The sequence below is a fragment of the Odontesthes bonariensis genome, chromosome 9 (assembly GCF_027942865.1).
Source record: "Odontesthes bonariensis isolate fOdoBon6 chromosome 9, fOdoBon6.hap1, whole genome shotgun sequence".
Lineage (NCBI taxonomy): Eukaryota > Metazoa > Chordata > Actinopteri > Atheriniformes > Atherinopsidae > Odontesthes > Odontesthes bonariensis.
The window spans coordinates 12783021-12810576 of NC_134514.1; the positions used below are offsets into that span (position 1 = coordinate 12783021).

At 38.2% G+C, this 27556-nt stretch overlaps 1 protein-coding gene across 4 annotated transcripts in view; it reads left to right on the forward strand.

Annotated features, from left to right (window-relative positions):
• pitpnm3 (PITPNM family member 3) overlaps positions 1-27556 on the forward strand; it is a 104515-nt gene that overhangs the window by 63647 nt on the left and 13312 nt on the right. For 3 of the 4 annotated variants that reach the window (XM_075473171.1, XM_075473172.1, XM_075473173.1), the window contains exons 6-13: positions 6897-7086; positions 8659-8781; positions 9561-9742; positions 12266-12423; positions 13256-13426; positions 21392-21589; positions 21740-21888; positions 25458-25574. In XM_075473171.1, the coding sequence (XP_075329286.1) occupies positions 6897-7086; positions 8659-8781; positions 9561-9742; positions 12266-12423; positions 13256-13426; positions 21392-21589; positions 21740-21888; positions 25458-25574 (1288 nt within the window). The remainder of the gene's footprint in view (positions 1-6896; positions 7087-8658; positions 8782-9560; positions 9743-12265; positions 12424-13255; positions 13427-21391; positions 21590-21739; positions 21889-25457; positions 25575-27556) is intronic. The other variant, XM_075473174.1, reaches the window with a different exon arrangement.

Genomic DNA, 27556 nt, shown 5'->3' on the forward strand with positions numbered 1-27556 from the left:
CAGCATAGTAACATAGCTGTTTCAGAGAGCCTTTTAGGGAGGTTCTGAGCCAGCTAAATAAAGTCACTTAACCATATTACATATTACATCACAGAACAAGGATTAATGCCCCATTCAACCATTCTCTATCACCTTTAAAGGCTACAAAGCTTATTAAAAACCTCCTGACAGCAATGCGAGGTAGATGTGTTTTGACCCCCCAGGTGAAATTAAGCAAAGTTTGTCCCCAGATGGCTCCTGATCCTGAAGATACTCACACAATATGTGCAGTCAGTAGGCATTAATACACACACTCATTCTAGTACTCTTTTGTCAGTAATCAGTGTGCACTCTAATGACAATGTTGGACTTGTGGGTGTGCGGAGACTCATTTATTTCAAAGTCAACATAAACATCTGAGGAATAGGCAGCCAAGAGAGGGATTGTGGCTGTGTGGATAATTTGCTCTCAGTCTGGGTAACAGCTTAGCTAAAATCACACCTTGGATTGGAGGTGGCAAAACCTCTTAGCGCCTCAAAGACAAACTTCCACATAAACAAACCGTCTTGGACTCACTGCTTGATCATTTATTATGTACTGTAGGAGGTCCCAGTAGAGAATGAACATGTTTTTCTCCTTGTGTTGTGTGAAAGACCTACTGTGGCCCAAGGGGCTCTGAGGGCTCATTAGTGCGGTAGTTTTTGTCTGCTAATGATCGTACCTTACAGTGCTGCCTATGAGCTGTGAGTCAGAAAACACGTGTAATCTATGAACACACTTGCATTCTACACAGAAACAGTTTGAGAAGAGCACTGACTGTGTATTATTACACCACAGCAAGGCCAATTAACAGAAACCCAGAAAAGGCCTTAATTGATTTATTCTGCAGCCAAAACACCAGCACTATCACAAGTAAACATTTCATCTATCAAGAGTGTCATCTGCGCAGCAGGAAAGAAAGTAAAAAAAATTCCTGTTTCAGCAGAGTTATTGTCATTTTACAGTTTTCTATCCAGAATGTCCACTTGTCCGTCTCCATGGCGACTGACATCAGCTCAGTGTGGCGGGCCTCATTATTTTGGACAGTAGTTGCTGAGGACATGCCACTACTTTTTCCCAGCCCTCTTTTAAATTAAAGAGACTCTGCAGAGTACCATTACTGTTCACGTTAATTGTGCTGAAGTTGTGCAATGCTAAGCCAGCCATTATGAAACACGGGGTGCAATTAAGCAGGAATCTGACAGGCTTCAGACTTTTTCAGTTTGCCCATATAAAGCTAAGAGGCAGGGGGGTGTCAGGGCAGCATAATAGATTAAATCTCAAGGTTATGCTGCGTGAGATGAGGCTGATTCAAGGTTTATTCGGCTCACTCAGCTTTATCTACTCCTTGCTGTTGTTAATGGATGTCTTCATCATTGAATAACCATAACACTTTGAGGAAGACTTCAGTGCATCTCTCAGTATAGAAACATGTAATAATTAGTCTGCCTTTTGGTGTCAATGAGTGGGTTAATTTACAGCTGATCTTAGATTGACTGATGTTGCTGGCCTTGAGGCTTTTTCTTTGTGTCTTCAAGGACATACACTGTAGTTAAACCTCTCTATACCGTCTGTTTATTCCTAGTTAATGTATAAAAATGTACCCTTGACAACAAATTTGTTATTTCTTGAAGTAATGACGACTCACCATGGTGATGTTATTCACAATTTGCTATAATAGGATTTGTTGATGTGGTTTTAGGAGCAGAACTCTGCACTTCCTGCACTCTCTGTACTACTTGATTTATGTCAGATTTATTTAGTGTTAGATCACGTTTTAGAGAAACATGTTCTCCTGATTATAGAAATATAAATTACAGACAGACTGCACCATCAAATCCAGATCATAAAGCACCATCTGTGCCAGTCCTGCTTTTTCAAAATTGTTTGCCCAGTGTCACATCCACCACTTCATTGATCATAGGCAATGGAGGGAATTCTACTTAAGAGTTGAAATATTAGTCAAAGCAATTAAATACAGATTGGATGTGAATGGTTTGATGGAGCAGGGGTTCCAAAGAACATGTTTGTAAAATGGTAATGATCGGATCAAATTAGTTTTGTTCCAACCTGCTGCCCAATGGACGTTTTGCCTCCTTATTGCCAGAGCAGATATAATCATACAAAAGTCTGGATCATGCGTACATATTTTTATGGACTCTTTTGAATACAAAACAGTTGCTGCTCCGTGATAATGATGAGCAAGTGTTTGCATAATGAAGTAATTGAATAATGCAAATAATGAGTGTCTCACCTGACATTTGTTTAGCATTGCAGCAGGTGTTAAACTTCCGATCCTGTCCGGTGGCCTCTGAGTCTCTTTCAGAGATACAATTGTGTTTGGAATAATGAGTTACTTTTTTCTTTCTTCCCCTTTTGGAGGTCTTGTGAAGCAAGGGTGTGTTCTGGGGGAGCTGTTGACAAGACTAAGAGGATCAAGTCCCAACAGCCACACAGCTTGGATAGGCAAAGGCACTGTGGCACATGGCTGGAACATTGGAATTTGTCAATTCTCAGCTTCAAAATTCAATAAACAAGTGGCAAACAAATTACGAGATGACCTGATGGCTCCTTTAGTAATACACTGACATCCTGAATATTGGACATCATGTATTTTGTGGAAGGAGTAATACTGTTCTTATGCAAATCATTGCGTGATGTGTGGCTCTAGAATATACTGAAAAAGATTTCCTATCTTCTTTCAATAGTAGTGGAAGTAGCTTAAAAAAAACATTAGAGTGTGTTTTCAAAAAAGCTCCCCTTGAAAGCAGAGTTCATACACTACAGAGTGAGGACTTTACAGATACAAACAACCTCTCAAGAGGTGTTCTGTTTTCCTCCTGACAGCAACACATCAGAGAATCCTAAGCAGGGACTCTTGCTCATTAAGGGCAGTTGAAGAAAATCAGGAGTGAAGCTACCCAGTGAACATGATCTCCAGAGATTACAGAGCAGGTGAAATACGCTCGCATCAAAGAAGCTTTAACGCATAAGATACGTTCTCCTCTCCTTCAAGCACTATGATATCTTAACTGAGTTAGAAGTTAGAGCAGAGTACTTTAACTTTATGGTAAAGTGGCAGTTTTTCTTCTTTTTATCCTCACATCTGAAAAGACTTTCCACATTGTTATTTTTGAGTACTCAGATGGGACTTGTGTCTCCAGACGTCACCAGTACATCCGCATGGGTTGCTGCGGTAACAACGTTGGCGTCAATAACTGTGCAGCTACACTGGTTACATCACTTTGATTGGCCATTTTGTTCCCACACAACAGACATCTCTCTAGGTTTTCAACAACATTCAAACGAATTCAAATGAATGTTTTCAGTCAGTGTATTTACCTTCTAAGAGGAATTTGGGCTGCAACAATCTTCAAATTGTGCTATAAGAATTCTCGCTTTGTCCAGCCAGAAACCCAAGGAATCAGGTTCTCACATTCATAAAATCAGAACCTAGATTTATTTCTTTAAGTGTTTCAGCTTTACTCTCAACATGAGATCTTGCAGAGTGGAAATGGCAGGACTGAGCTCTTGATCATGGTACTGGTTGCAGCTGGTGGGACTCTGCTTCGCCTTATCACACCTGTCTCCACTCCTGCAATTAAACTCACACACAGACATATGAGGACGGAGAGGGAAATTGCCACCAAGCTGGTGGGAGCAGCTTAAGGCTGCAATTAATATAGAGGGGTATCAGGAGAAAATGCTGAGTAGTATTATTTATAAAAGTACTTTTTGTACTCACATCAGGTCATTTGAGCCTTTTTCAGATAATAGTTGACTAAAAATGCAGAGGATGCATTTTTGTTTCTCACCTACATCAAGTTCTAACTAGGAAATTGAATGAAAAATACTTTGTTTATCCCAAAGGACATTATAATGTCACAGTAACTTTTGAAATGAATTAATACATTTATTTATTTATCAAGCTGTCATTGCATATGGCTATTGCTGCTGGCAAGAATTTAATTCAATTTAATTCAGTTTTATTTATATAACAGCAACTCACAACAAATGTCATCTCATGGCACTTCAAAAATACAGTCCAATTCAAGCCAATTAGAGTCCAATTTTTTTTTGACCAATTACCTCCTGTACTATTCTGTGTGTCAGTGGAGCTGAAGAAACCTCTGACTGATCACACTAATGTTTCAACACTAGATTATTCAACTTATGCAGCATTCTACTTTGCACAATCAGGTCCAGGGGAGCAATCCCCAGCACAGAACCAGCCTTCTTTATCAGTTTGTCCAGTTTCTTTGAGTCACTGGCTCTGATGATGCTACTGCCCCATCAGATGGCTATAAAGCAGATTGCACTCTCCACCTCAAACTCGTGGAAGGTATGTAAGATCTTGGTAAAGACATTAAAACACTGCTCAGACAGGAAGTCTTTGCCATGTCACAGTAAAAGCTACTACATGTAATTTGGAGGTGGTGGTGGTGGAAGGTTTATTAAAAAAACAGACCTCTAAATGAAAGAAGCACTTAATGTATTGCGAGTGTACTCACTGTAGTACTCGTACCTTTGTCAAATAATCACATTATAATGACTATCTAAACTGCTACTGTAACAAGTCAATGTAAGGGTTGAGTGATCAATAGTCTATCTTATATTATTTGATGTTTTATAGGCATGCAGGAGTTGAGCTAAGTTAGGTTCACGATTTGCTCTCCTTTTTCACTAACATGAACAGGGAGGAGATTTTCTGACTTTCTTTAAATCTGCTCTCTTTGCTACTTGCAATTCTCCACCATTCGTATCAGAGGGGACTCTGTAGACTTTGTTTTTGTGACTCTTTGATGCATTTACTCTGCTCTCACCTCACTCATGCTCTTTGCATTTTTATGTTGCTCTTATAAGCAAAAAAAAATACATTTTACTTGTAAAAGATAGATTGTAAGCTTGGCTTTTCATATTTTTCTCAAACAGAATAGGATGACTAAAACATGCTTGCTCCATCTACACAAGCGTCTGATGGAAACAACTGCCCTCCAACACAGATCTGTCACCATGATGTGGCAGTGGGGATTGTGGAGGTGGTTCTGTCTTCTTTAGATGTCAGATACTGACTGCTGAACGCTGTGATGCTGGAAGCACAACAATCACACAGACCTTTTCTCTTCCTAACAGATTTTTAAGAACTCTGATCATGTTATTTTGTTATTGGTGCAAACATTGGTCATGGCAACTCAGAATTCAGTTTTTTTTTAATCTGTTTATTGAGGAATGTGAATTTTTTGCTTTATTTAGATGAAAAGTACTGATATTCTGTAGATGTGAATAAGTTTACACAGTCATGTTGTCAGTTTATGTTTTTAAGTTAATGGCTCACAGATACTTTCTTATTGGGTTGGGTCCATTGGCAAAGGTTACAGCGATGATCCACCATCAATTACACCATACACACACAATAGCTGAATACCTGACATGGTCGCTGAACAGTTGTAACATGTAACCATGGTAATACAATAGAAGTCTTGTGTGTCTCTCAGTTGACTATATCAAGAGAGAGAGATTGCTCCAAAAAGTACTTAGATATTGTTCAGCAAAATGAAAATAAATAGAGTGCAACCAGCGTAAAAGAATGCAATAATTTCTGTAGAATGTAGTTTTATGCTAAATCAATTAAAGGCAGTGTGCCTCAAGAGATGGCAGCTGTGTACACCAAGCATAAATGGACAGTGCAGGTGGACAGTGCTAATGGTGCTTGAGCTTTGGTAAAAATCATTTATCAGAAAATTAAATTAAACACAATCAGATTATTTATGCACACTCCATGTTTTGTTAGCACCCATTAGTCTCGTAAGAGGAAAGTGTTCAGGGCCATTTATTTCATGAAGCAACAGAAGATGCTGCTGGAAGTCACTGGGCCCAGGTGTCAGTCATTAGCCAATGCCTTGTTTCTGGACTGGTGATATTCTGTAAAAGCTTCCATGAAAACGACACGCAACAACAAAAACTTTACCAGTTTTGCTAAATTTGCTGGTATATTCACAGTTTGGTTAATTTTACATGTGCAATAAGAAGCTTGTCTCTAAAATCTGTTAACAAAAACAGCTACACTGGTTATTTTTATATGCAGAGTATCATAAAATGGGAAAATAACCCCATTTTTCACTTGATTTGTTATCTCAACACCCATTGGTTTCAATTCATCATAAAAAAGGATTGCTGATCTTTTGGTTCTTTGACTGCTAAAATCTCCAGACCTCGGCCTGTTTGTCTCCATCTGTGTTGCCTGTGTCATATATTGTTGTTTCTTCCCGATATCAGAGCATCTGATGGATGGTGGCTGCTCAAGGAGACAGTGCAGGACATTGCCATCTTTTAATGTTCCTCACTCTGTCACTTGAACTGTATGTGCACTCTGACACACACAAGCACAAGCAGCACACTCATCCATTAATGTCTAAACAACAGCAGAAACATTGACTGTTGTTGCTGAATTTGTTCTCGTGTGTTTTATTCCTTGAGATAACCTTGTTTTTCCCTGCACTTTGTGTGTATATGCAAACACTCTCTCATATGCACACAGACACACACACACTGAGGCATTGTGGGAAAGCCTGGCATCAAATTAGATTAAGTGCTTTGTGAACCCTACATTTATAGATGCAGCTTAGTCAAGATCGTAACCAAAGGGGAAAACATCTCATTATGTTTTTGAGGCTGATATGATACATTGCTAATTGTATCTAACCTTAAGTTGTTTTGACTTTATTAGAAACTAATAACTCACACTCTACAAAGCTGGAAGGAGACAAGCAAAAGTTCATTGAATGCATGATGAAATCAGGAGTGTTTCTTCCAGCATCAGTCCATCCTCTCATCTGTGGCTGCATCCTTCTGACTCGCTTCCCTCTTTTCCTTTCCAGTCTGAACCCATACAGCTATGATGAGAGCTGTGTGTCCAGCAGCGTGGACCACCTGCCTTTGGCTGCTCTCCCTCTTCTTGCCATCGTGTCTCCACGCTATCAGGATGCTGTGGCAACTGTCATCGAACGGGCCAACCAGGTTTATCGCAGCTTCCTGCAGTCGAAAGATGGCCAGGGATTCACTGGGCAGGTCTGCAGTGCCTTCTTTTCTTTAGAAAGGAAATGGGGCAAAAAGAGAATTCCTTCATGTTCGTCTCACATAATGAAACAATGTGCTGTGGTCAGTGCTTATAATGAGTGAGCTATGTAATCTATGAAAACTGTGGGAGAATACCTCATCAGAAACCTTCAAGTCTTAAGTGCATCATTTCCCTCCCTTGTACTATGTGATTATAGGCTCTTGGTAATGAGCTGCACAGAAGACCGTTCATACTGGTGGTGAATTTAGACATTAGGCCTCTGCACTCTGCTTATTACAAAATATGTAAACAATTGTAAGTGGAATCACAAAGACAGCGCTGTTGAACACTTATATCTGTACTCTTAGCTGCTGCAGTTCAGTGACTGTAGTGCTTGTTTAAAAATGTGCATTTTGTCAGGTTACGATGGTGATTAAGAGCTGCTGGCCAACACCATCTTGATTAGCCAGTCAATCAACTAGTCACTAAAAAGCCACAGCAGCCCCCTTACAATGATTGCAATTACATCACTTTATCTATTGTTTATTGGCTCTCACTCATGTGTATAGATAGCGCTTGTGTTCTCTGGTAGTTATTACTTTCATGATTATGCCTCCTTCTGCTGTCTATAACTCAACTCAACTGAAAATGATCTACTTTCATCCCTGCCCATCCCTCTCTCGCTGAGGAGTTTTTTTCTACATATTTATTAACTAGTTATTAGCTTTATTTAAGAACTCTGGAGATAAATATTTCAGCACTCTCATATTTTAACAACAAACAAGCTGGTTATAATGACAACTTAAGCAGAAAACTTCAACACCATAGACCAATTCTAATTAGGTTATGTGGATGTACACACAGTATAGCCATGCTGCAAAAATAACTGAATTTAGGGCTATTAAAAAAAAGCACAGTATTAATGATGTGTTTATACTGTGTCAGCAGAATGAAGAGAAGAGCAACACTTGGACCCAAGCATTAGTCAAACATTCTCATATGGATTTAATTTATTATAAATGTACCTGTTAGCAATTTTGACTTAGCAGCTATTTCATCGTTCATGTGCTGAAACCCACTGTGGCACATTTTGTAATTATTTGATATTCCGAATATCCCTCAATCAGAATTATAACTTGGTAGCTGATGTGAGGTTGTTTCCTTCCCAAAGGACTGCTTGTAATTAGTTTAAACAATATGTTAACACTTCATTAAGATGTTTGTTGTTTTCTTCTTGAACAAATTTGTCCAACAATGCAATGCACAAAGGAAATGGAGGAGCTGCTCGCTGCTCTAAAACAAATCGGGTGGATAATGACAGGAACAAACACAAAGACGTCTGTTTCATTTCTCAAATTTAATCAGCAGTCGTAAGATCTGAATACATCAACTTACAAAACACATGGTATTACAGTTAGTTTTAGGTATACTACTACAATAGGTGTTTGTACAGAATTGTGTAGTGAGCTTCATGCTCTCCTGTCCCATTAAAATATGTTCACACGAGGCTTAAACTGCTGAGGTTGTCACTGTCTGAAGTCACCACATGAAGAGGATGTATAAATTGTATGTTTTCGGAGCAGGTTTGCCTGATGGGGGACTGTGTGGGTGGAGTGCTGTGCTTTGACGCTTTGTGCTTCAGCAACCATCCGAGGCCCAGCAGCCCCAACAACAGCAGCAGGAACAACAGCACTGAGAGCCTGAAGGTAGAGCTTGATGTTTTACAGATAACAAAATGATGGCACACAGGGTTGTTTGGGGGTTTAGCAAAGCTGGTGAGTGAAAATTTTACCGATGCTGTATGATTAAGAGATCACTGCAAATGAGCAAGATTGCATGCCTCTGCTATACGTTGTATTCATCAGTGGACTTAACTGCTGCAGGAAAGAACACGCACACAAGTAGCAATGTCCTTAGCACAACTTTATTGTCCCTGGCGACTCTCATGCATAAAATTTGCTTCTGCTGTGTATATTTTTCGGTCCAGTTTTTCAGCACATTAACTCCTTTTAACTTCAATGGCAGTGTCCTTGATATTGCATTTCTATGAAGTCTCATTCACAAATTTGTGGTCATGGTAGAGGTTAATCTTGAATGTGGGCCTCACAGTTTTTTTCCAGGGTTAATTTGCATGCATCGTTGTGAGCACCATTTAAAGTAGCTCCTGTGATTGAAACACATTCATCATGTCGTGTATGCTAAACTGACATCCTAAACCAGCTTGTTTTCTTTCTTCTTTTCTTGTCCTTTCCTCCCTGTTAAGTGTTGCATTATCCCTAGTTTCTCTTTCATCTCTTTGCTATTCAGATCCACTCACAACTAATAGATTCACTCTTGCACTGACAGATTTTCTCACTCCCACACTGAACAGTTCACCTGGGAAAACACGTCATAAATCGCCATCATATTATATGATTTCCTGAAGCAGTCACAGTCGTGACTGGAGGTTTGAAAGCAATTTCAACATTCTCCTTCTTTGTTTCAGGATAACTCTGGTCTCCTGAGGGAATCCAGTCCTGGTTTGAGTTCTAGCAAGAGGCTGAGTAAGAGCAACATTGATATTTCTGCTCCCAATGAAGGGCAGGGCGGGCCGCCGCTCAGCCGCAAGCAGAGTGACTCGTATGATGGAGATACCTCATCTTCTGGCCAGCACAACTTTTTTTCCAGGTGGAGCCTAACACACAAGCCACATTTAAACATTTTAGATCCTTCTTTATCTATATGTCTGGTGTGCTAGGATTAGATTGGGTCAGAGATATAAGTAAACAGGACAGATTTGGGCATTGGTGTTTTTGCATACAGAAGTTTTTCAAAAGCAACTAAATCCAAATCTGTAACTTGTTTAAACCAAAGAGTGAGAGAACCAAAGTAATGCCTTTCAGTGTCCTCATTGAACAACTCTATTGTAATTTGAAAATCTAAACAAATCTATAATTAGATGGCAGCAACACACTCTAAAAGTTGGGAAAGAGGCATGTTTACCACTGTGTTACATCACATAATTACATTTTTTTTTTAAATGTAATTAATTGTAACCAAATTTCTACCATTTATTTCTGTGATTACCATGTCATGGGTTCATGCATTGACCCAGATGTTGTGTGCTGGCCTATCATCCAGGTTCTTCTGTTAAGTGTCACCCTGTCCTGCCCCTGCTTTTATCAATATTTGCAGCTTGACTGCATTGTCTGCCTACCTGTGACAGATGGACTATAAATAGCCCATTGTGCCTGTTCCAGACAGTCTGAGCACAGACTGTGGGTGAATTTAGCTGGGCAGGGATGGGCTGAAAGGGGTACGACTGTCGTGTTTACTCTATCTAAGGAACTTATGCTGCGATTCCAGGTCAGATACTTCGCTAGGCATACACTACTATAGCCACTAAAGATACTATAGGATCCCATCAATCCTCAGTGATGCCACACAGTTCATGGCAGTGCACCTCTTACCTTTCACTCCCTGGTATACTCCTTATTAAGCCAGAGGAATGGCAAGTAGAGAGAAACCTCTGCTCTTGGTTGTGCTCTTTGCTCTTACACATCCCAGTGGATATTCCCAATCATCTGAAGGGCTTATTAAATCTCCTATTGCAGGACATCAAATCTCTCTTGGTTGGCTGTCTACCTTTAGTTTGGGATGTATCCTTGTGCATCTTGCTCTGCTTTGCTCTGATTGGAAAGTGCCCTTGAGCTCATGTTCTCATGATCATAACACTGCTTTTATTAAGGCTCCTGAGGGTGTGCTCCAGAAAATCAAGAGCGATTTAATTTTTAATTTTTCCCATGCTTTCCATCTGTCCTGGCTAGAGATGGTCACTTTCATGAATTTTAGTGATCTTTATACAGACAGTGAGTAAAATCACAGATAACTGCAAGTTGTGAAAAAACATTAAAAAACCCAAATGGACATAATTGTCAACATTAAGAAATTGATTTAGTCTAAATTGAAGAAAAAAATGATCATGTGCAATTAGAAATTCTTTAAAATTCCCATAATGGGCATGTTTGTCTTGTTTGTTGAATATATTTGTCATGATTTGTAGTTTATTTCTCTGGAAAAACAGAAAAAAAGGCCACCCAGCTGGCAAAGACAGCCCTTAAATTTCTGTACTAACTGGAACAGTCTCTGAGGCCCAATAGAGAGCAATCTTGTATGAGTTGGAGTATGAAAAGTACACTTACCCAGAGCATGGATTTTTGTTGAAAAATAATTTAACATGTCAAAATTGGACGAGAGTATTTACAGAGGGAGAGAAGATTAGCTTATCCAGCCTGCTAATCATGCTCATCCCCGTGGTCCTTGTAGTTTTTAAGCAATAATTAATATTCAATGAATCACACACCAACACTAGAAGTACTGTCCTTGAGATGTTTTGCTGCAGTAATACATTTTTGGTTGCAAATAGGTGGACAAGTGGACATGAGAGAGAAGACAAAAACCAAAATAGCAGCAGAAAGCAATCAAAGCACTACTGATTTGACTTTTACAGACGCCTGGAGATCCTCGGCTAATCCTTCCTCCACATGTAGGACTTAATTGGGAAATGTTGGTTCGCTGTTAAGGAGAGGGATCGAGTCAGTCAGCAGCGGAGGATGTGTCAGTGACCGCTCGGCTGTTCAAACAGCTGTCAGTGTGATGCAGCCTGTAAAGGCTGAGTGAAGAGCTGCTCAGTCTGAGTCATAAAGGCTCAATGCCGACAGTGACTTTAAAACAAACCAGCCAACATCTGAATCAGAGCAAAGCAAAATGATCTCTGACTCATCCGTGTCAATACAGCCGCTTTAGTTCCCGGTTTCAATATTAACAATACTAACATCTAATCTTTCAGATAAGCCCTAATACACTTTTAAAAAATGTTTAGCTGAACACAAATACATTAGCCTTTGACCAGTCAGCCTTTGTCATGCTTAGCTTAAACACTTTTATGAACACACACACACCAGCGAACTCTTTACAACATTTAAATTACTAGAAACCTTGTCCACTCTACATCACATGAATTTCAAATGTTCATGTCTCTCCTCCAGACTGTTTAGTCCTGTTTCACATCAACCATCACATCTTGCTAAAGAAAATCTATGTTTTGTTGTTTTGCTAAAGTAGCCCCCAGCAGTGACAGTGAAAAAGGAAAAGGCACAAAGTTTTGATCGTATTTATAAAAACATTATGTTTTTTATGTCTAATCTCCAGTATGATGCAGGAAGGTATGGAGGTGCGTGGCGGCAGTAGCACCAGTCTGGTGTTGAACCCTGGACGTTTTGACTTTGAGGTGTCAGACTGCTTTCTGCTGGGCTGCCCCCTGGGCCTTGTACTGGCCATGAGACGCACTGTGCTACCAGCTGTTCAGGGTAAGAACTCAGACACATGCATAACATACAACAGTCATTTTATTTATGTAGCTATTTTCATTAAACATAAACTTTAGCATAATCTTATCTCAGTTCAGCTCTAAAAAGGTTAGGGCAATAAAGAACTGCATTTATACGTACTTATCCTTGCACACCCACAGATCTATCATTCATTTTTGATATTTTGTCGATTTGTGGATGCTATGATCAGTGGCAGGATCAGTGGAAGGATACGTTGGTTTTTCAGTTGATAGAACTGCAACAAAGTACACTAATGTTTCACAAAGGTAACATTTCAGTTGTTTTAGATGTTGAAAATAAGCCTAATACTGAGGCCTGTGGCTTTATACTGAGAAGTCCTTCGCTTTGTTCCCAATTTGAATTCCTCCAATCTGCAAGCGCTCTAACCACTTTTTTGTGCAAGACAGTGAATACTCATAAACACTTAACACAACCTCATCTCAAAAACAACAAACTATCTCCTAAAATTTTGAGTTTGAAATTTGATTGCATTTGGGACATTTTTTCCCCATTATTCATTTTTTTTCTCATTTTAAAGGAATTAGTTTGTTTAAATAGTTTCCCTCTGATTTTTATTTATTGTGTTTGTTGTTCAAAGAAGAAAAAAAGCAGTACTTATTTGTAGTTTACTTCCGACAAGTTCCTCTACTCTGATAGAAAAGTTGTTTTCAAGTGAATTTTCACTTGGATGAACCCTCTGAACCACATTAAATGCAGTTTTACATCAGACACAGCAACACCTCTGACTAAAGGTCATTAAATGTCCTCCTAATTGTTTGGGTTTTTTTTTCTTGTGTTTTGTGTCCGTCAGTGAGCCAGCTTCATCCAGCCTGTTCTCAGATCTTCAACCTCTTTTACCCATCGGATCCATCTGCCTCCAGACTTGAGCCACTGCTGCAGCCCCTCTTCCATAAGTTGCCACCATTTGCTGTGCCGCGCTACCAGCGCTATCCTCTTGGAGATGGACGCTCACATCTCATAGGTATGGTGGGGATTTGAACCTGAAAATCAATTTTCTAGTGAGGCAGATCTGGTTCACTTGAATATTTCATTGCCTAATCTATTGTCTGGTGTCATTGTATTGACATATTAATAAGCTTTTGGATTTAGCATTTTCAAGGCTGATGCAAAAGCTTTAAAGAGAGCTGCTATTGGGAGTGAAGTGACACTAATCCAAGATCCTATGTCTTCCTAATGTGAACTTTCACAAGCACACATGTTCACAGATATGGATGAAGGACACATGGATCTCTGATCCCATCTGTATGAGTTTATCCTGTCGAGGCAGAGTTAAATCCTTCCCTAAAGCCTGTGGTCTGAAGTAATTAAACTTCATCTTCTGGGCTTGTACTACCTCCAGTGTGACACTGCTCAGTTAGGACCAGGTACAGTAAGTGAGATAAATGTCTACTAGATAAATAGCACATTATTACTATAATCTCCCTGGAAGGCTTAGTTGTAGAGGCAGCATTTTTAATGAGCTGCTGATTTATTTGAAGCATATTTAGCCCACTTTTGGGACATAGAGACTCACTCTAAACAGCAGTTATGACGCATCGCCTGGTTCCCTCATCTCTTTATCCACCTACAGAGAGAGAAAGTAGGACAAGGACCAATCGCTGGTGCCAACAGCCTATGAGCATGAATCTAGATATGATAGAGTTTTTGATCTTGAAATTATTATTTCACCCTAAATGTGCCCATTAGAAATACAGCAAGTTTAACTAAGAGGATCAATCAACAAGAATTAATTTCCTTTTTATTTTAGTTTTTCATCTTGTATTCATGATCAATCTTTAGTAAAGTAAGAAAGAATAGAGAGGATTTTTTTCTATTCATATTTTAACTTTTTCACTTGAGGCTGTTATGAGGATTTTAATGGTTATGCCTCTTACTTTCTGGCAGAGAAATTGCAGTTGATGATAGCTTGTACATCCTCTAAAATAACCTTAGACGTTCCTGAAGGATCTATTTAGGTTCACAAAGAATGAACAGCTCCTTTGCACTCTGCTGTTTCTGATCTATGAGAGCAGACTGGGTTTTTTGGGAATGGGAGTCTTTACTGAGCGGGAGCTAAAACAGTACATTTGAGATAAAAGGTGCATCCAAAACCACTTTTTTTAAAATTGATACTTACTTTTAATGTTTTAATATTGCCAATAACATTTTGAACCTGTATATTTGCATAATATGGGCTTCAACCAAGATTAATCTGAAATGTTAGCCCTAGGTTGTTGAGCTCAGAGTGAGATGGACACAAAATTCAATTCTCTTGGACTTTCCCCAATCCATCGATCAAAAAAACCTTGGTCTGGTCTCTGACCCAGCTCTATGCTTGAAGGCTCATGTGAAGTTTGACTCCAAATCTCCTTTATATTACCTCAAAGTGTAACCATTACTATCTTTGAGTGACACAGAAAAACCGACACATGTTTTTATAATGAGCAGGCACGACCACTGTAATGACCTGATCCTGATGTCCAGATGCTTTTAGTCCGCTTAGGAGTGTTTAGAAAAACCTCAAGGACAGAGTCAAATTCACCTGTTTCAGTTTTAAATTGGTTAGTTGTCAGTTTCTGTATTGGTTTTAAAGAATTTTAGGTTTTGCACCAAAATATATATTCACATAAAGAAAGTTCACCTTGTTTTAATTCAAATTTACTTATCAGGACATAATGGAAATCATCTTTTCATTACCGGGTCCTAAAATGATATAAAAACAACCTCAAATGTGTCTGTACAATTATTTAGGCAAGCACTTTGAATTACCTTGTGTACGAATTGTGCTCTAGAAATAAACTTGCCTTGCCTATTTATTCAACAAACATTAAGCCAAAATGCAGAAGCAGTGTGTTTACTTCTATGGGAATTAAGATGTTAAGTATCAGCCAGGTGCTGCTCATCAAATCCACTTGAGTAACTGATCATCATCAAGTGTGTTAGCAATCATCTATATAAACAGAGGCTTTGGCTGTTTGCTGATCTGGGGCATTCAGATGTGTGTTCACATAATGCCAAGGAGGAAAGACATCAGCAATGATCCTAGAGAAGCAACTGTTGCTGCCCATTAATCTTGGAAGAGTTGTAAGGCTGTTTCCAAACAATTTAGGGTCCATCATTCTCCAGTGAGAAAGACTACACATGTGGAAAACATTCATGACAGTTGACAATCTTCCCAGGAGTGGACGTTCACCACAAGGTTAGACTTGCAAAAAATAAAACCCAGAAGCTACATCTGAGACTCAACAGGCTTCAGGTAGCATGTTAAAGTTCCTGTCAGTGCAGAGAGAGAAAAAGGCCGATGACTCGTTTGAAAGTGTCGCAGGAGAAATCCTCTCCTCTCTAAATAAAGACAAAAAAATCTACAACAAAATGGCTAATAAAAAACAAAAAAGAAAGAGAAGAATCGAGTTTTTGGAATGACCAAGTTCCCACCCATGTTGCAATACAGCGTCCCCTTGGGTCCTCTTGCTGGTGTCTGTGACTTGTTCCAATGTGCACTAAAACCTTTGGCGAGGCAGTTTTAGCTAGTGGTCACTAATTAAGTTTTAATAAAGCACGTCAAAATAATCACATAATGGAAATGATTGTTTGAATGCCTAAAAGTCTTTACTTTTAGATGACGCCTGCATTGTTTGGTAATCAACTTCTAATGAAGGTTTTCTCACTAACCTAATAGCACTGATTGTCAGTCTTTTGATGTCTTAGACATAATCCTCAATCAGCTTCTTTGTTGATTAAACATGGAGCCTGAGACTAATCCTTGCTTCTTGCTCCTGTGGGACCTGTGAGCAAAAAATATGACACATGTCTGTTTTGCCTGCATAATTTGGATGCCAAAGATGTGTTATTTTCAAATATTAATTGAATCCTGTTCACCAGTTAGAAGGCAGAATGTCCTGAGCCAGTGGTGCTTATAAAGGTGATGGAGTGTAAAGGCAGATGCACAGCACAAGCTTGCAGCTACACACGCAGGTTTTAATTATGGGTTTGCAGCACGGTTTCATTGATCAGGCTTGGATGCTGTTAGATTATGTGTTGAATTAAAACCAGTCAGGTGCAGGCTCACAGAAGAAAAACTGGCACTCGTCACCCATTTCCTGCCCTGTAATATAGCAATTACTGGTTATGAAGGCATGGACAGCCAATCAAATCCGGCTCCTATGAGAATGACTTTGACATTAACACCCGTCAACAGTGGAGCTTTTAATATGATGAATGCTGCTAATACGGAGTGAATGAGCCCTCCTCCTATTGATTTCTAGCTATGGTCTAATGGGAAATAAGATCACCCAAGACACGTAATGCACATGGAATTATAGTAATATCCGTCAGATTTGAATGCATTCTTAATGGTTTTTTAATCTAAAGATGGTGAAGTATCTTTAATTACCATGACATCATTGTGGAATGAATACGGAGGCTGAGAGGATGCTGAGTTAAGTCTCTTTCGTTCTCATTTTGGCTGAAATATGTTTCAAGGCCACAGAGCAATCATCTTCCAAGTATGAATTTTCTACTCATTCTTGTTCTGCTTTCATCAGCTGCTTCCCTATCGCCTGCCTTAAGCTTGAATGGCAATCTGTCAGCGTTCATACGAGCCATTCAATGTCCTTGTTTCCTGATTTCCTGATGCCTCATCTTTTCAAAATGCTCAGATTTAGGTGCTCCTCTTCCTCCAGAGCGGAAATATTTTAAATTTTTCAAGTGTATTTCATAAAAATATATCAGCGGCCTCCTCTCTATCGCTGTCTTTGTCTGTCAGATCTTTCTTTCTGCTTCTCTCTGTTCTTTGAACTGTGAAAGAAAGACAAAGATGTGCAAAAGAAAATAAGGCTCCTCAGAGGTTTTGTGCAGGGTTCATTAATGATGACAGATTGCTGAGGGTGTAGCTGTGTGGGACCATCCACATGTGTGAACATGCATTCTATTAGCAGATATAATTGCTTTAATTAGCACAAACAACATGCAATATATACACTTGCTTTGATAGTTGATAGAATAAAACTTAGGATTTCCTTCTGTCATCCTGTTGTTGTCGTAGTAGCTTGAATAGAATATTTCAGTGTGACATTTTTAATCAAATCAGAGGGCCTTTACAGCATCAACATTCAATCTGATTATTTAAAAAAAGGTCTGGCACATCTCATAAAAATGACCTAAACCAGATTAAAAATAAAAGGACCAAGCCACCTAAACAAGTCATTGCACGTCATTACCAGTAGTAAAAATAGCAGTGATAACTAAAAGAGCCCCACCTGTATTCTGGCAGCCACCTTAAGGAATCAAATTCTGCTTTTTTTTTTTTTTTCCATTTTAAGGATTCCTAGGTTTACTTGGAGCACTGGACCATTTTTGTGTCTCAGAAAATAGTAAAACTACAGTGAAATCAAGCATGAAATTCCTGCAGATGCTTTGATATTCTATATCTTGTGTAATTAAGTGACAGCAAAGGGTTTCTTTGCTCCAAAAATATGCAATAAAAGTCATAATTTTGAGCCATAATCACTTTACCTTTGTTCTAACCTCAAACCTCACCATTGTCTCAGAAACTGTTATCAGAAAGGATTTTCCATTTTACCTGCTAAAAGAAAATCTATTGTATCATGTCTTCTCCCTGAGTAATACCACACTTAAATTTCCTTCATAATTAACACCTGATTTTTTGCATCAAATGTATTCTCTGCCCCACTTATTCCCAATTAGACTCAAAAGATTGAAAATCTAACATCTAATCTGAAAGTACCTATATGTACACAGTAAATGTAAGATCCAAATGAACATTGGTCTTTGCGACGACTGAGGGGATTTATTACTCACACCCAAGTCTGTGAGAGCAAGGGTTTATCTGCATTCTGCTGCCGCTGCTCATCTTTCACAAACCAAACGTGCACATGTGACTGCTGGAGACTTATTTATAACCAATTCCAGTTGTCATCGGGTTAACCCCCAGAGTACCTGGCTGATTCATTAATCAAACGTATTCTTCTATGTGATAAATCTGACTTGTGTATACAAACGGATTGCCAGTTGCAGGAACTGGTGGCAAGCAGGCACACACACTTTCTACGTGTAGATAATGTATGGAATACTAATTTTGGTGTTTGAAGAGAGTCGATGTGATGTAATCACAGAAAACTCTGTCAGGGGAAACTGCAGGGAATCTGTTCTCTCCAGAGATGCAGGAGAATCGTCTCCAATAAAAAGGCCAATCCAGACATGACGTACTCTGATTTACATTTGCAGGGAAGCGGGCACACTTGTTCTCATTAAATCGAAGCTCTGCTCAACAATACTGCTCCCTGTTCCACCTCCACATTTGCACCTTAAATCTAGTCCACTACATCCCACATAAATTGACATTAATTACAGCAAAATGGTAGCAGCTAGGCGATATACAGAACTAGGGTCATCTGTCCTTTGAGTCTCCACTTGTTTGTGGCAAAAATTTGATGCATATAGACTATATCCCATTCACTTTTTTTTTAGCTGAAAGTTATAGGAAGTCAATGAGGAAGACATTTTAGCTCCAGGACACTCTGGAGGGCAATGATAAAAAGGTTCAGTCACACATGAATAAAACCATTTCCAGTGTCATAATAAATCCTCTTCAAAATTGTGTTCCATTTTCAGCATTACATAGTAGAACAATAAAGACCTCTCAAAGCTGTGTTGTTCACTCACAGAGCTGTATTTATTCATAGGAAGAAGTGGTATTTTAAAAAGTATGAGATTCCTTTGTTCTAAGGATGAAGATGCTATGAACTCAAGTATACAATCAGTTATTATGAACTTTTGCTATAAAACACATAATTACTTTGAGGTTGCATTAGGTTCAATTCTGGGTCCATTTCCTCCTTGAGAGTCGATCAAATTTTCAAATGGCAGAGGAGGTGTCAAACAAATCACCTGAATGACTGTCAGGTGTATAATATCAAACATTAGGCCCACCCACTGTCGAGTTTTAAAGCATCGCATCCATGTGAATCTTGTCTAATAGAAATTAATAGGAGCAGCTGTTATGACATGCGTCATGGATTCTGGCTTTTGAAACTAATTATCGAGAACATTGACAATTTTCACAGTTTATGAATAAGCAAAAAATTAAATCGGTCACGTGGATGGCAGAATAATGAACCATCGGCAACACCCTAAATAGAAGAAATATAGACAAATGAATAAAACAACCTCTGAAAATCAGAACAGGAATGTGAAACAGGGCTTTCAAATCTCAACTCTATGTTAAGAACTGTTTAAAGCACTCGCTGAGTAAGGGTGCCTCATAATGACACTAAAGAAAAGAAAACAAAAAGCATGATAGGACCTCTTTAAAGTTACACAGTCCGTGCATAGCTGTAAAGCATTGTAGTTGGTCCTGTATGCCCAGTTAACAGTTTATAAAATGGAAATGCATATTTTGGTGTGAAGTATTCTGATGATGCAGATCGGAGGAACTTGTCTCGTACTTTGTTTCTTTTGAAAAATTCCTACTAAAGGATAACGTGTTATCGTTGTTCAACATGTCAGGAAGTTTTTGATGCCCTCACCAAATAGGTATTTGCCATCTCTGAGTATAGCAAGTGCTTGAAAAGATCTCTGATATATTTAGAGGAAATAAATTCAGAGCAAAAAAAAAATCATCTACAAGTGGTGAGGATCTCAAATGTCAGTTTGAGGCAATCCTTCTAAATCTCACGACAGAATTTGCAGGTTATTCTTGAAGCCGTTGGTGTCTAAATGCTGCAATTGGAAAGCGACTGCACAAATTCAACTTTGTGCAGAGAAAATACATTCACCGTCCTTGTTATGCTCTCACTGTTGCTCACCTTTTTCTATCTTACTAACTAAATAGAGGTGTTGTAGAGCCGTGAGTGCATCTTTCAAACAGCATGCAGGAGTTACAGAATCTGAGGTGTGACAGCAGTGTCTGAAAGAGCATTTTCCACGGTGTCAGCTCTCTCGCACACACACACAAGTAGAAGAATATGTCTCCGTGACCAACTCTGCTGTCAACTCTGAGACTCATCAACTTTGAACCCCCGTTGTGCCTCTGTACCTCTCAAGCAGATTGGTAAGCTTCAAAGAAAGCATAGCAGTCCTGCATTGAATGGGCTCGAAATCTTACCCTCTGAGATTCAGCAGCAAATTCTGTATCATTACAAAGATCATCTGAGAACATTGGATCTTGGTGGATCTTTTAAAAAGGTTAATATCCTCCACAGTAGCAAGTCTGTGATGGAGGGTTATAGAATTACTACATCTGAACTCAAATTTGAATCCCATGAAACAGTTGTTGGGGTACTGAAAACAGACAAAGCTTATATGTAAGAAATAAGAAAAAGAAACACTAAATAGCTGAAATGTGAAAGTTTTTTTCAGCAATCTGATGTCAGACTGTTTGGTATTATTTTAGCTTCTGAGGCAAAATTAGTTCTTAATTTTTCTACTGTAGAACAATCACATTTATCGTTTTTTTTTGTACAAGAATTGAAAATAATCATTTTGCTCATTGTGTTGCTGAGATGTTACTCGTACCTATTTTTTCACGCCTGTACTGTAGAATGTAAGATGAACGTGCTATTTAGCTGACCTTTGTTTTACCCAAAAAACAGCTTATTGATGAAATATGTCTCCACTTGTGGAATAACTATTATGTCGAAGATCTTTGTACAGAACATATATCAGACTGAGAAAAATAGTGAGAAGATCTTTTGGTCTTCCAAAGCCAATAAATGAACAGGGTACCATGTTGATTAGAATAATTGTGGGCTGTGATTGTATTTCTACTTAGTGCTTGTCTTTGGTTTTCCAAACACAGAGCAACTCAATACACAGAACTTATTAGGCAAATAACAGCATTGATTTAAAGATTCAGGCAGTCAGTTGTTGTGGGATCAAAGCATTTCTTTTTTTCTTTTGTCCTTGTCTCTTCCCTTACCTTCAATAGCAGATAGTATCCAAGGCCATCCAAGCGTATTTTTGGAAGGTGAGCAATCTGATGGAGGCAAAGCTTCACAGGAGTCCTCTGAGACAAAGACTGAAGGAAGAGGAGGAGATGGGGGAGGCCGTAGAACAAGTGTGACCAGTGTGGAAAGTGAAATGTCGATTTGCTCCTTGAGCCAACTGGGAAACACCATCACCAACAGTGAGTGGGAGGGAAATAAGACAGAGAAAGGCCACACTGTCCTCTTTCATTTATCTCTCAGAGACAATTTCAAGTTGATTAGGTTTCAGAGATTCTAAACTGACTTTGGATTCGGTCCTGTTTCTGACAGAAACTGTGTTTATGTTTCAGTTTCCAGTAGATGGTGGGGCTCCAAGAGGCTGGACTATGCTCTGTACTGCCCTGATGTGCTGACCGCATTCCCAACGGTGGCTCTGCCTCACCTTTTTCACGCCTCCTACTGGGAGTCCACTGACGTAGCTGCTTTTGTTCTCCGGCAGGTAAGAGAGGCTTGCTGATAGAGTTATTATTTTCTCCTCAGAAAGCTTCACAGACCTGGAGAAGCATCTTCTATAATTAGAACACCAACACAAAACACTGATTAAATTAGCATGCCATGAATTAATCTCTGTGCCTACACTACAGAATAACAAGGTTTTCAGGGAGAACTATGAGTCAAGTTGCTGTGGCTCAGTAAACATATTACTCCATGAAACAAACTTTTTCATTACATATTCGAAAAGCAAATTTAGAAATGTGCAATGGCGAAATACTGGAAATACTTTCACTCCAACAGTGCCATTTACATGAGTACTTTACTTGAGTATTCCCAGCTCTTGATAGTTAGTATTTCTACACCACTTTATATTAAACAAAATGTTATGGTTAGTTACTTTAACGTAAAGGTATAGGACAACATCTGACACTCTACACAATACTGTGTAACACTTTGTTGGAGATAGATTGTACGGAGGAGTTGAAATTTTTAGTTGATAGATGGAAAATTAGTATATATATATATATATATATATATATATATATATATTTATATATATATATATATATATATATATATATATATATATATATATATATATATATATATATTTATATATATATATATATATATATATATATATATATATATATATATATAAATATATATATATATATATATATATATATATATATATTTATATATATATATATATATATATATATTTATATATATATATATATATATTTATATATATATATATATATAGATATATTTGATAATCATATACAGTATGCTATTTTACTAAGATAAAAACAGAGTTAATACCAAACAAAGTCCATTTAACAACATTTAACAGCTTCAACTTTTTCTAATAATAATGTTGATGATTTACGGGTTTGAGCAGTTGGTCAACACAGTCATGGTAATAGGGACCCTTAGATCACAAACCAGTAATCAATTGACTGATTAAAGGTAATTACAAGCAGATTATTTCAGCCTTTTGTGTAACAGTAGAGCTCTACCTCCCTAGTAACTCACTGTTTTTTAAATCATTGCATTCCTCTCATAGGTAAGAGTTACGAGGGCTTTTTTCTGCAGTGACTATACTTAGTACTTAAAGATAAAGCTACAGTTTCTTGTTTTTACATACATACTAATCTTTTTTTTTTTACCTAACACTTTCATAGCACCTCTTTTAGTTTCGAGTAACTGTCTTTTGCAGTCTCATGTTTTCCTAAGCCTCTAAATCCACCACAACAAATGAGACTTAAAATTACAAGACTACAGTTATCTTACTCAGTGAAGGGAAAAGGAAGTGAAAGGAATATCAATTTCTGCAGACAGACTCCACACATAGTAAACTCCACATATTTAGTTACATATCAGGGCACAAAGAGTCCTTAATGGATGCAGTTTTAATGTCCACTGAAACCAAGTGCATTGTTTTAATCTGAAGTTTGTGCTTTCCATCTCCCTTGTTTGAAAAACATAGCATAACTGTATCACCGAGGCACCCACAGAAAGTTATGATGGTGATCGAATATTGTAATTTGTCAGGCCAACAATCTGTCATCTTCACGTGAGCACACATAGTTGCATACAATTGATTCAAAATGGTGAAGCAGTGCTTTAGTAGCTGAGACAAAAGGTCAGCTGATCAGTCACAAAAAACAGATGACGCTAGTTGAAATTGATCAAACCCCAAAGCATGTAAATAAAAAAAAAAGTTCATTCTCTGTAAAACATTGTGACCTGAAAAAATATACCAACAAGAACGTGGGGTAGAAAGTGGGAACAATGACCGGAATTGTTGAGTCTCCAGACATATCTTTCTTTCATTCCGCCCAGATGAAATTTAATGCCGCATGAAATATATTGGCTACACAACGAGCCCCTCGTCAGCCCTCATCATCAGTAAATTTCTGAATGGGTGCGATCAGTCTTGCTTGACTTGCGTCCATCCGTCTGTATTTAAAAAAAAAAAAAAAAAAAAAAAAGATAGTGTGCGATTAAAATGCGTTATTTTTTTAACGCGCTAATATGTGTGTAGTTAATTAATCGAAATTAACGTGCTAAAGTCCCAGCCCTATTTATTTTGTTTTGCCAGTTTGTTGAACGAAATTACTTTGCTTGTGGAACAGATGTTCCTATTTAATGATGTCTTCTTGTCTCTCAAACAACACAACACTGAAATAGGAGACTGCTTATTTGTTCAAGTGTTCCTCTCGCACGTGTGACACCTGAAACATGTTATGAGCAGCAGGTCTGGCAACAAACAAGAAGTGACACAAAAACTGCTAATTAAGTTAGTGTAAGTGTAAAATCTTTGCAAGGCAGCATCGAGTATGTCTTCCCCAAATCTAGTTCAGAGTCGTGTGATGAAGAACACGGTACATCATATAAAAGACAATTGATTTAGCCGTGATGAGTGATTGTCAAAAGCATCCAGAGTGTGCAGTGGTCTGTAAAACAGGGTGCAGTCACCATAAATGACACACAGTAATCTCATGTGCGACTGTTTAGGATTCATGCCACGCATCACAGCTGAGCGCCAGACAAAGGGAAGCCAATTTATCAGGCTTGGAACAGATTTCTATGACTTAAATATGAAAAAATTATTTGCTGATTATGCAGTTTTGGTTGGTTTATGAATAAATGCAAAAGGTCATGACTTCAACATTCAAAAGTCAGATTTGAATATGCAATGCCAACTCTTTTTAAAGGGGATTAGGGTTTTAAAATGGTCTGCAGCATGTTTTAGGTTTGGGTTGGATCTCTAGTCATATGAATATAACCCTTGATCAGTGGAGTTTTATGGTACTGCCACTCCCTACAGTATATATCTCGCGTTAAAGATGGTGTAAAACCAAAAGCTTTAAACATCTACCGACTGAGCCACTTTCTCACATCCAAAGTCATGGGGAAGATGAGGAGGAGGATGTTCACTAAATCCTCAAACACCATCACATTCATAATAAATGCCTCTGAAAACACACACTCTTTGATCATTAAAACCTCCAAAGGAGTAAAATAAAGAACTATGTTTTCAGCTTGTCACAGTCTACTAAGCCTTTCTTAGAAAACATGAGGGCAATGATAGAGGCAAACCAGTCGTAACAGTTGCTTGGTGTCGTGTCATGTTAAAGGTTTGTCAGTGAATGTTAGAACAGATTTCTCAGAATCAAGCTGATTCATGTACTTAGTTCAGCCTAAGTTTGATGTGTCTAAGAAAATTTGCTGGAACTGCGAGCGTATTAAGTTCCAATTGAGTCAGAAATTATATGCAGAGCCCCATTCAAGTAGAGACCAGTAATTTTACAGAAGTACTGCAAATCACCTCTTAGCCAGTGTCTCTTACTCTTACTCTCTTTATGATCTTTAAACATTACTGCAAATTTAGTTTCATGGCCTCAGATGGTAAACCTTCCATGTATCATTGTCTCCTGTACTTTTCAGTGCATCAGCTGAGATTATATTGATTACTTGTTGACAAACCTGTGCTTTCTGCTTAACTGAAGGATGCGCTTTTAAAGGTTTGTGTGTAGAAATGCCGTGTGTCTTTATCAACAGCTCATGCGATGTGACTGTGTGAAGACCCAGGAATCCGACAACTTGGACTCCGCTCCGTTCTCTCCCTCCAGCCCACGTGAAAAGTGGCTCAGAAGAAGGACACACGTCAAACTGCGGGTACTTTTATTTTACTACAAATGCAGTATTATGCCAGTTTGCTCAAATGACAACAGAGTTACGAATTTGTGGTTGCCAGTAATTGGACTAACTCATGAATGTTTTACCACAGGACTTCACACAAGCTGGGATATTTATGATAAAGTTGCTAATAAATAAATAGATTGCTAATAGATAAAGTTCTAATTCTCAGAGATATTCCCACTCAGGGATGATGGAGTGAAAAGAAGAGGGTTCTTCTCTAGACTGAGAGAAAATTTGCAGTCATTTGAAAAAGAAAGTACACCCTCCTTCAGTTCCAAGCGTTTTCATATGAAAGCATTACAGAAATCATCTGGTCTTAAAATGCGTTAAATTTTTTTAAAAGGAAGAAGTGAAAATGTTCTCCTCTGTCCAAAGGACGTTGTTAAAAATGTCTTGTGGTTTGTTCAGAAGCTACTTCAACCCGAGCTGTGCTGCCATGTTCTTTTACACATAAAATGTCATATCTCAGGCTGTCACAATGCTGTCCATTCATTCAAGCCAGAAATGTAGTTATCAGAAATAATGACATTGATTTTGGCTTTACACTGTGGCCTGAAATTCTTATAATACTCCCACACTTTTACCTTGTAGCTCTGAAGCAGGCAGACACACACAATTACCTTTCTAAGTCAAATCAAGGTCATGTTTTTTTTTTTTTTCTAAAGACCCAAAGTTAGTAACTGCTTTCTTTTCATGAGGCTATAAATAGAACTGTATACCCAGAACACCATGGAAACATGGTTATATTCGAGTTTTTCAATGTCAACTTGATCATGCCTCACCTTGGCTGAGAAAAGTTTTTCTGACGTCGGTGTTTGAAGCTGTTGCTCCTGAACACAGTCGGATTTAAAGCAGTGCTAAGCTGATTCAGTCGGTGCACATCCAGCACGTTTGCTGCGGTTTGACTGTTAAGAGGCACTTGGGGTCTATGATATTTCTTACTTGGATAAGAGGTTGTTGTCACAGCTGGAGAGAAGAAACTGGAGGGGCTGTTGTTACTTTTGGTGCCTGCTGCACTTTCACAGATGGCTCTTGGTAACTGATGTCCTTCACACTTTTTTCCTGTGAGTGGATGGTGACATTTTGCTGCTTTCACATATGACCACACAGAGCACTGAGCTGTGTCACGTAAATCTAACCTGATATTGATCACTAGACGGCCTCCTCTATGGAGGACTAATACTGCCTAAATCATAAACAGTTAGAAAAGTATGTAAATACTTCTCTGTATTCAATTTGATATTTAATTTATATTATTTTTTCATACAGTTTTTTTACACTTCTTTTTCAATTTTTATTTATTTCTGTGTTGTATTCCCCTTACATTTTGTCTGTCCTTTCATGCGCACCAAATGATTTATTTCGTATTTTATTTAAATTTTACACAAATTTGTATTTTTATTATTGTCTTTTGTAATTGCTTATTGTTGTTATAAATAGAAAGGAGTACAAACTTAAATGAAGTTGAAATTTTACATGTTATGTGACATTTTATACATAGATTAATGCATGACGTTATTTTTTATTTTTTATTATTCACATTTGTTGGCATATTGATTAATTCATTGAGTCATTTATATACTTTTGCATTTGTTTCTGATTCTGGTCATTTTAGTCATCCATTCTCCTCATAGCATGAAGCTGCAGGCAGATGTTTTTTGTACTTGTTTATGCGCACACACACGTGTATATGTGTGCTCATTCTGAGGGCTTGCTGTCAGTGTCTCAGTGAGACCTCGTGCTGGCAAACAATTAACTGTTGACAAAGCTAATGCAGGAGAGCAGCTGGAAATGTTTAATTTCATTGTTAAGTTTCACATCCTTTAGATCAATTATCATTAGCATGTGTTGTGAAACAGTGAAATACAACAACACGGTTGATCGCAGAAGCAAGCTTTTTGCTCATTATTTTATTTAAAAGTATAGACGATGAACAGCAGAGCTTTTTTCTAGTAGCA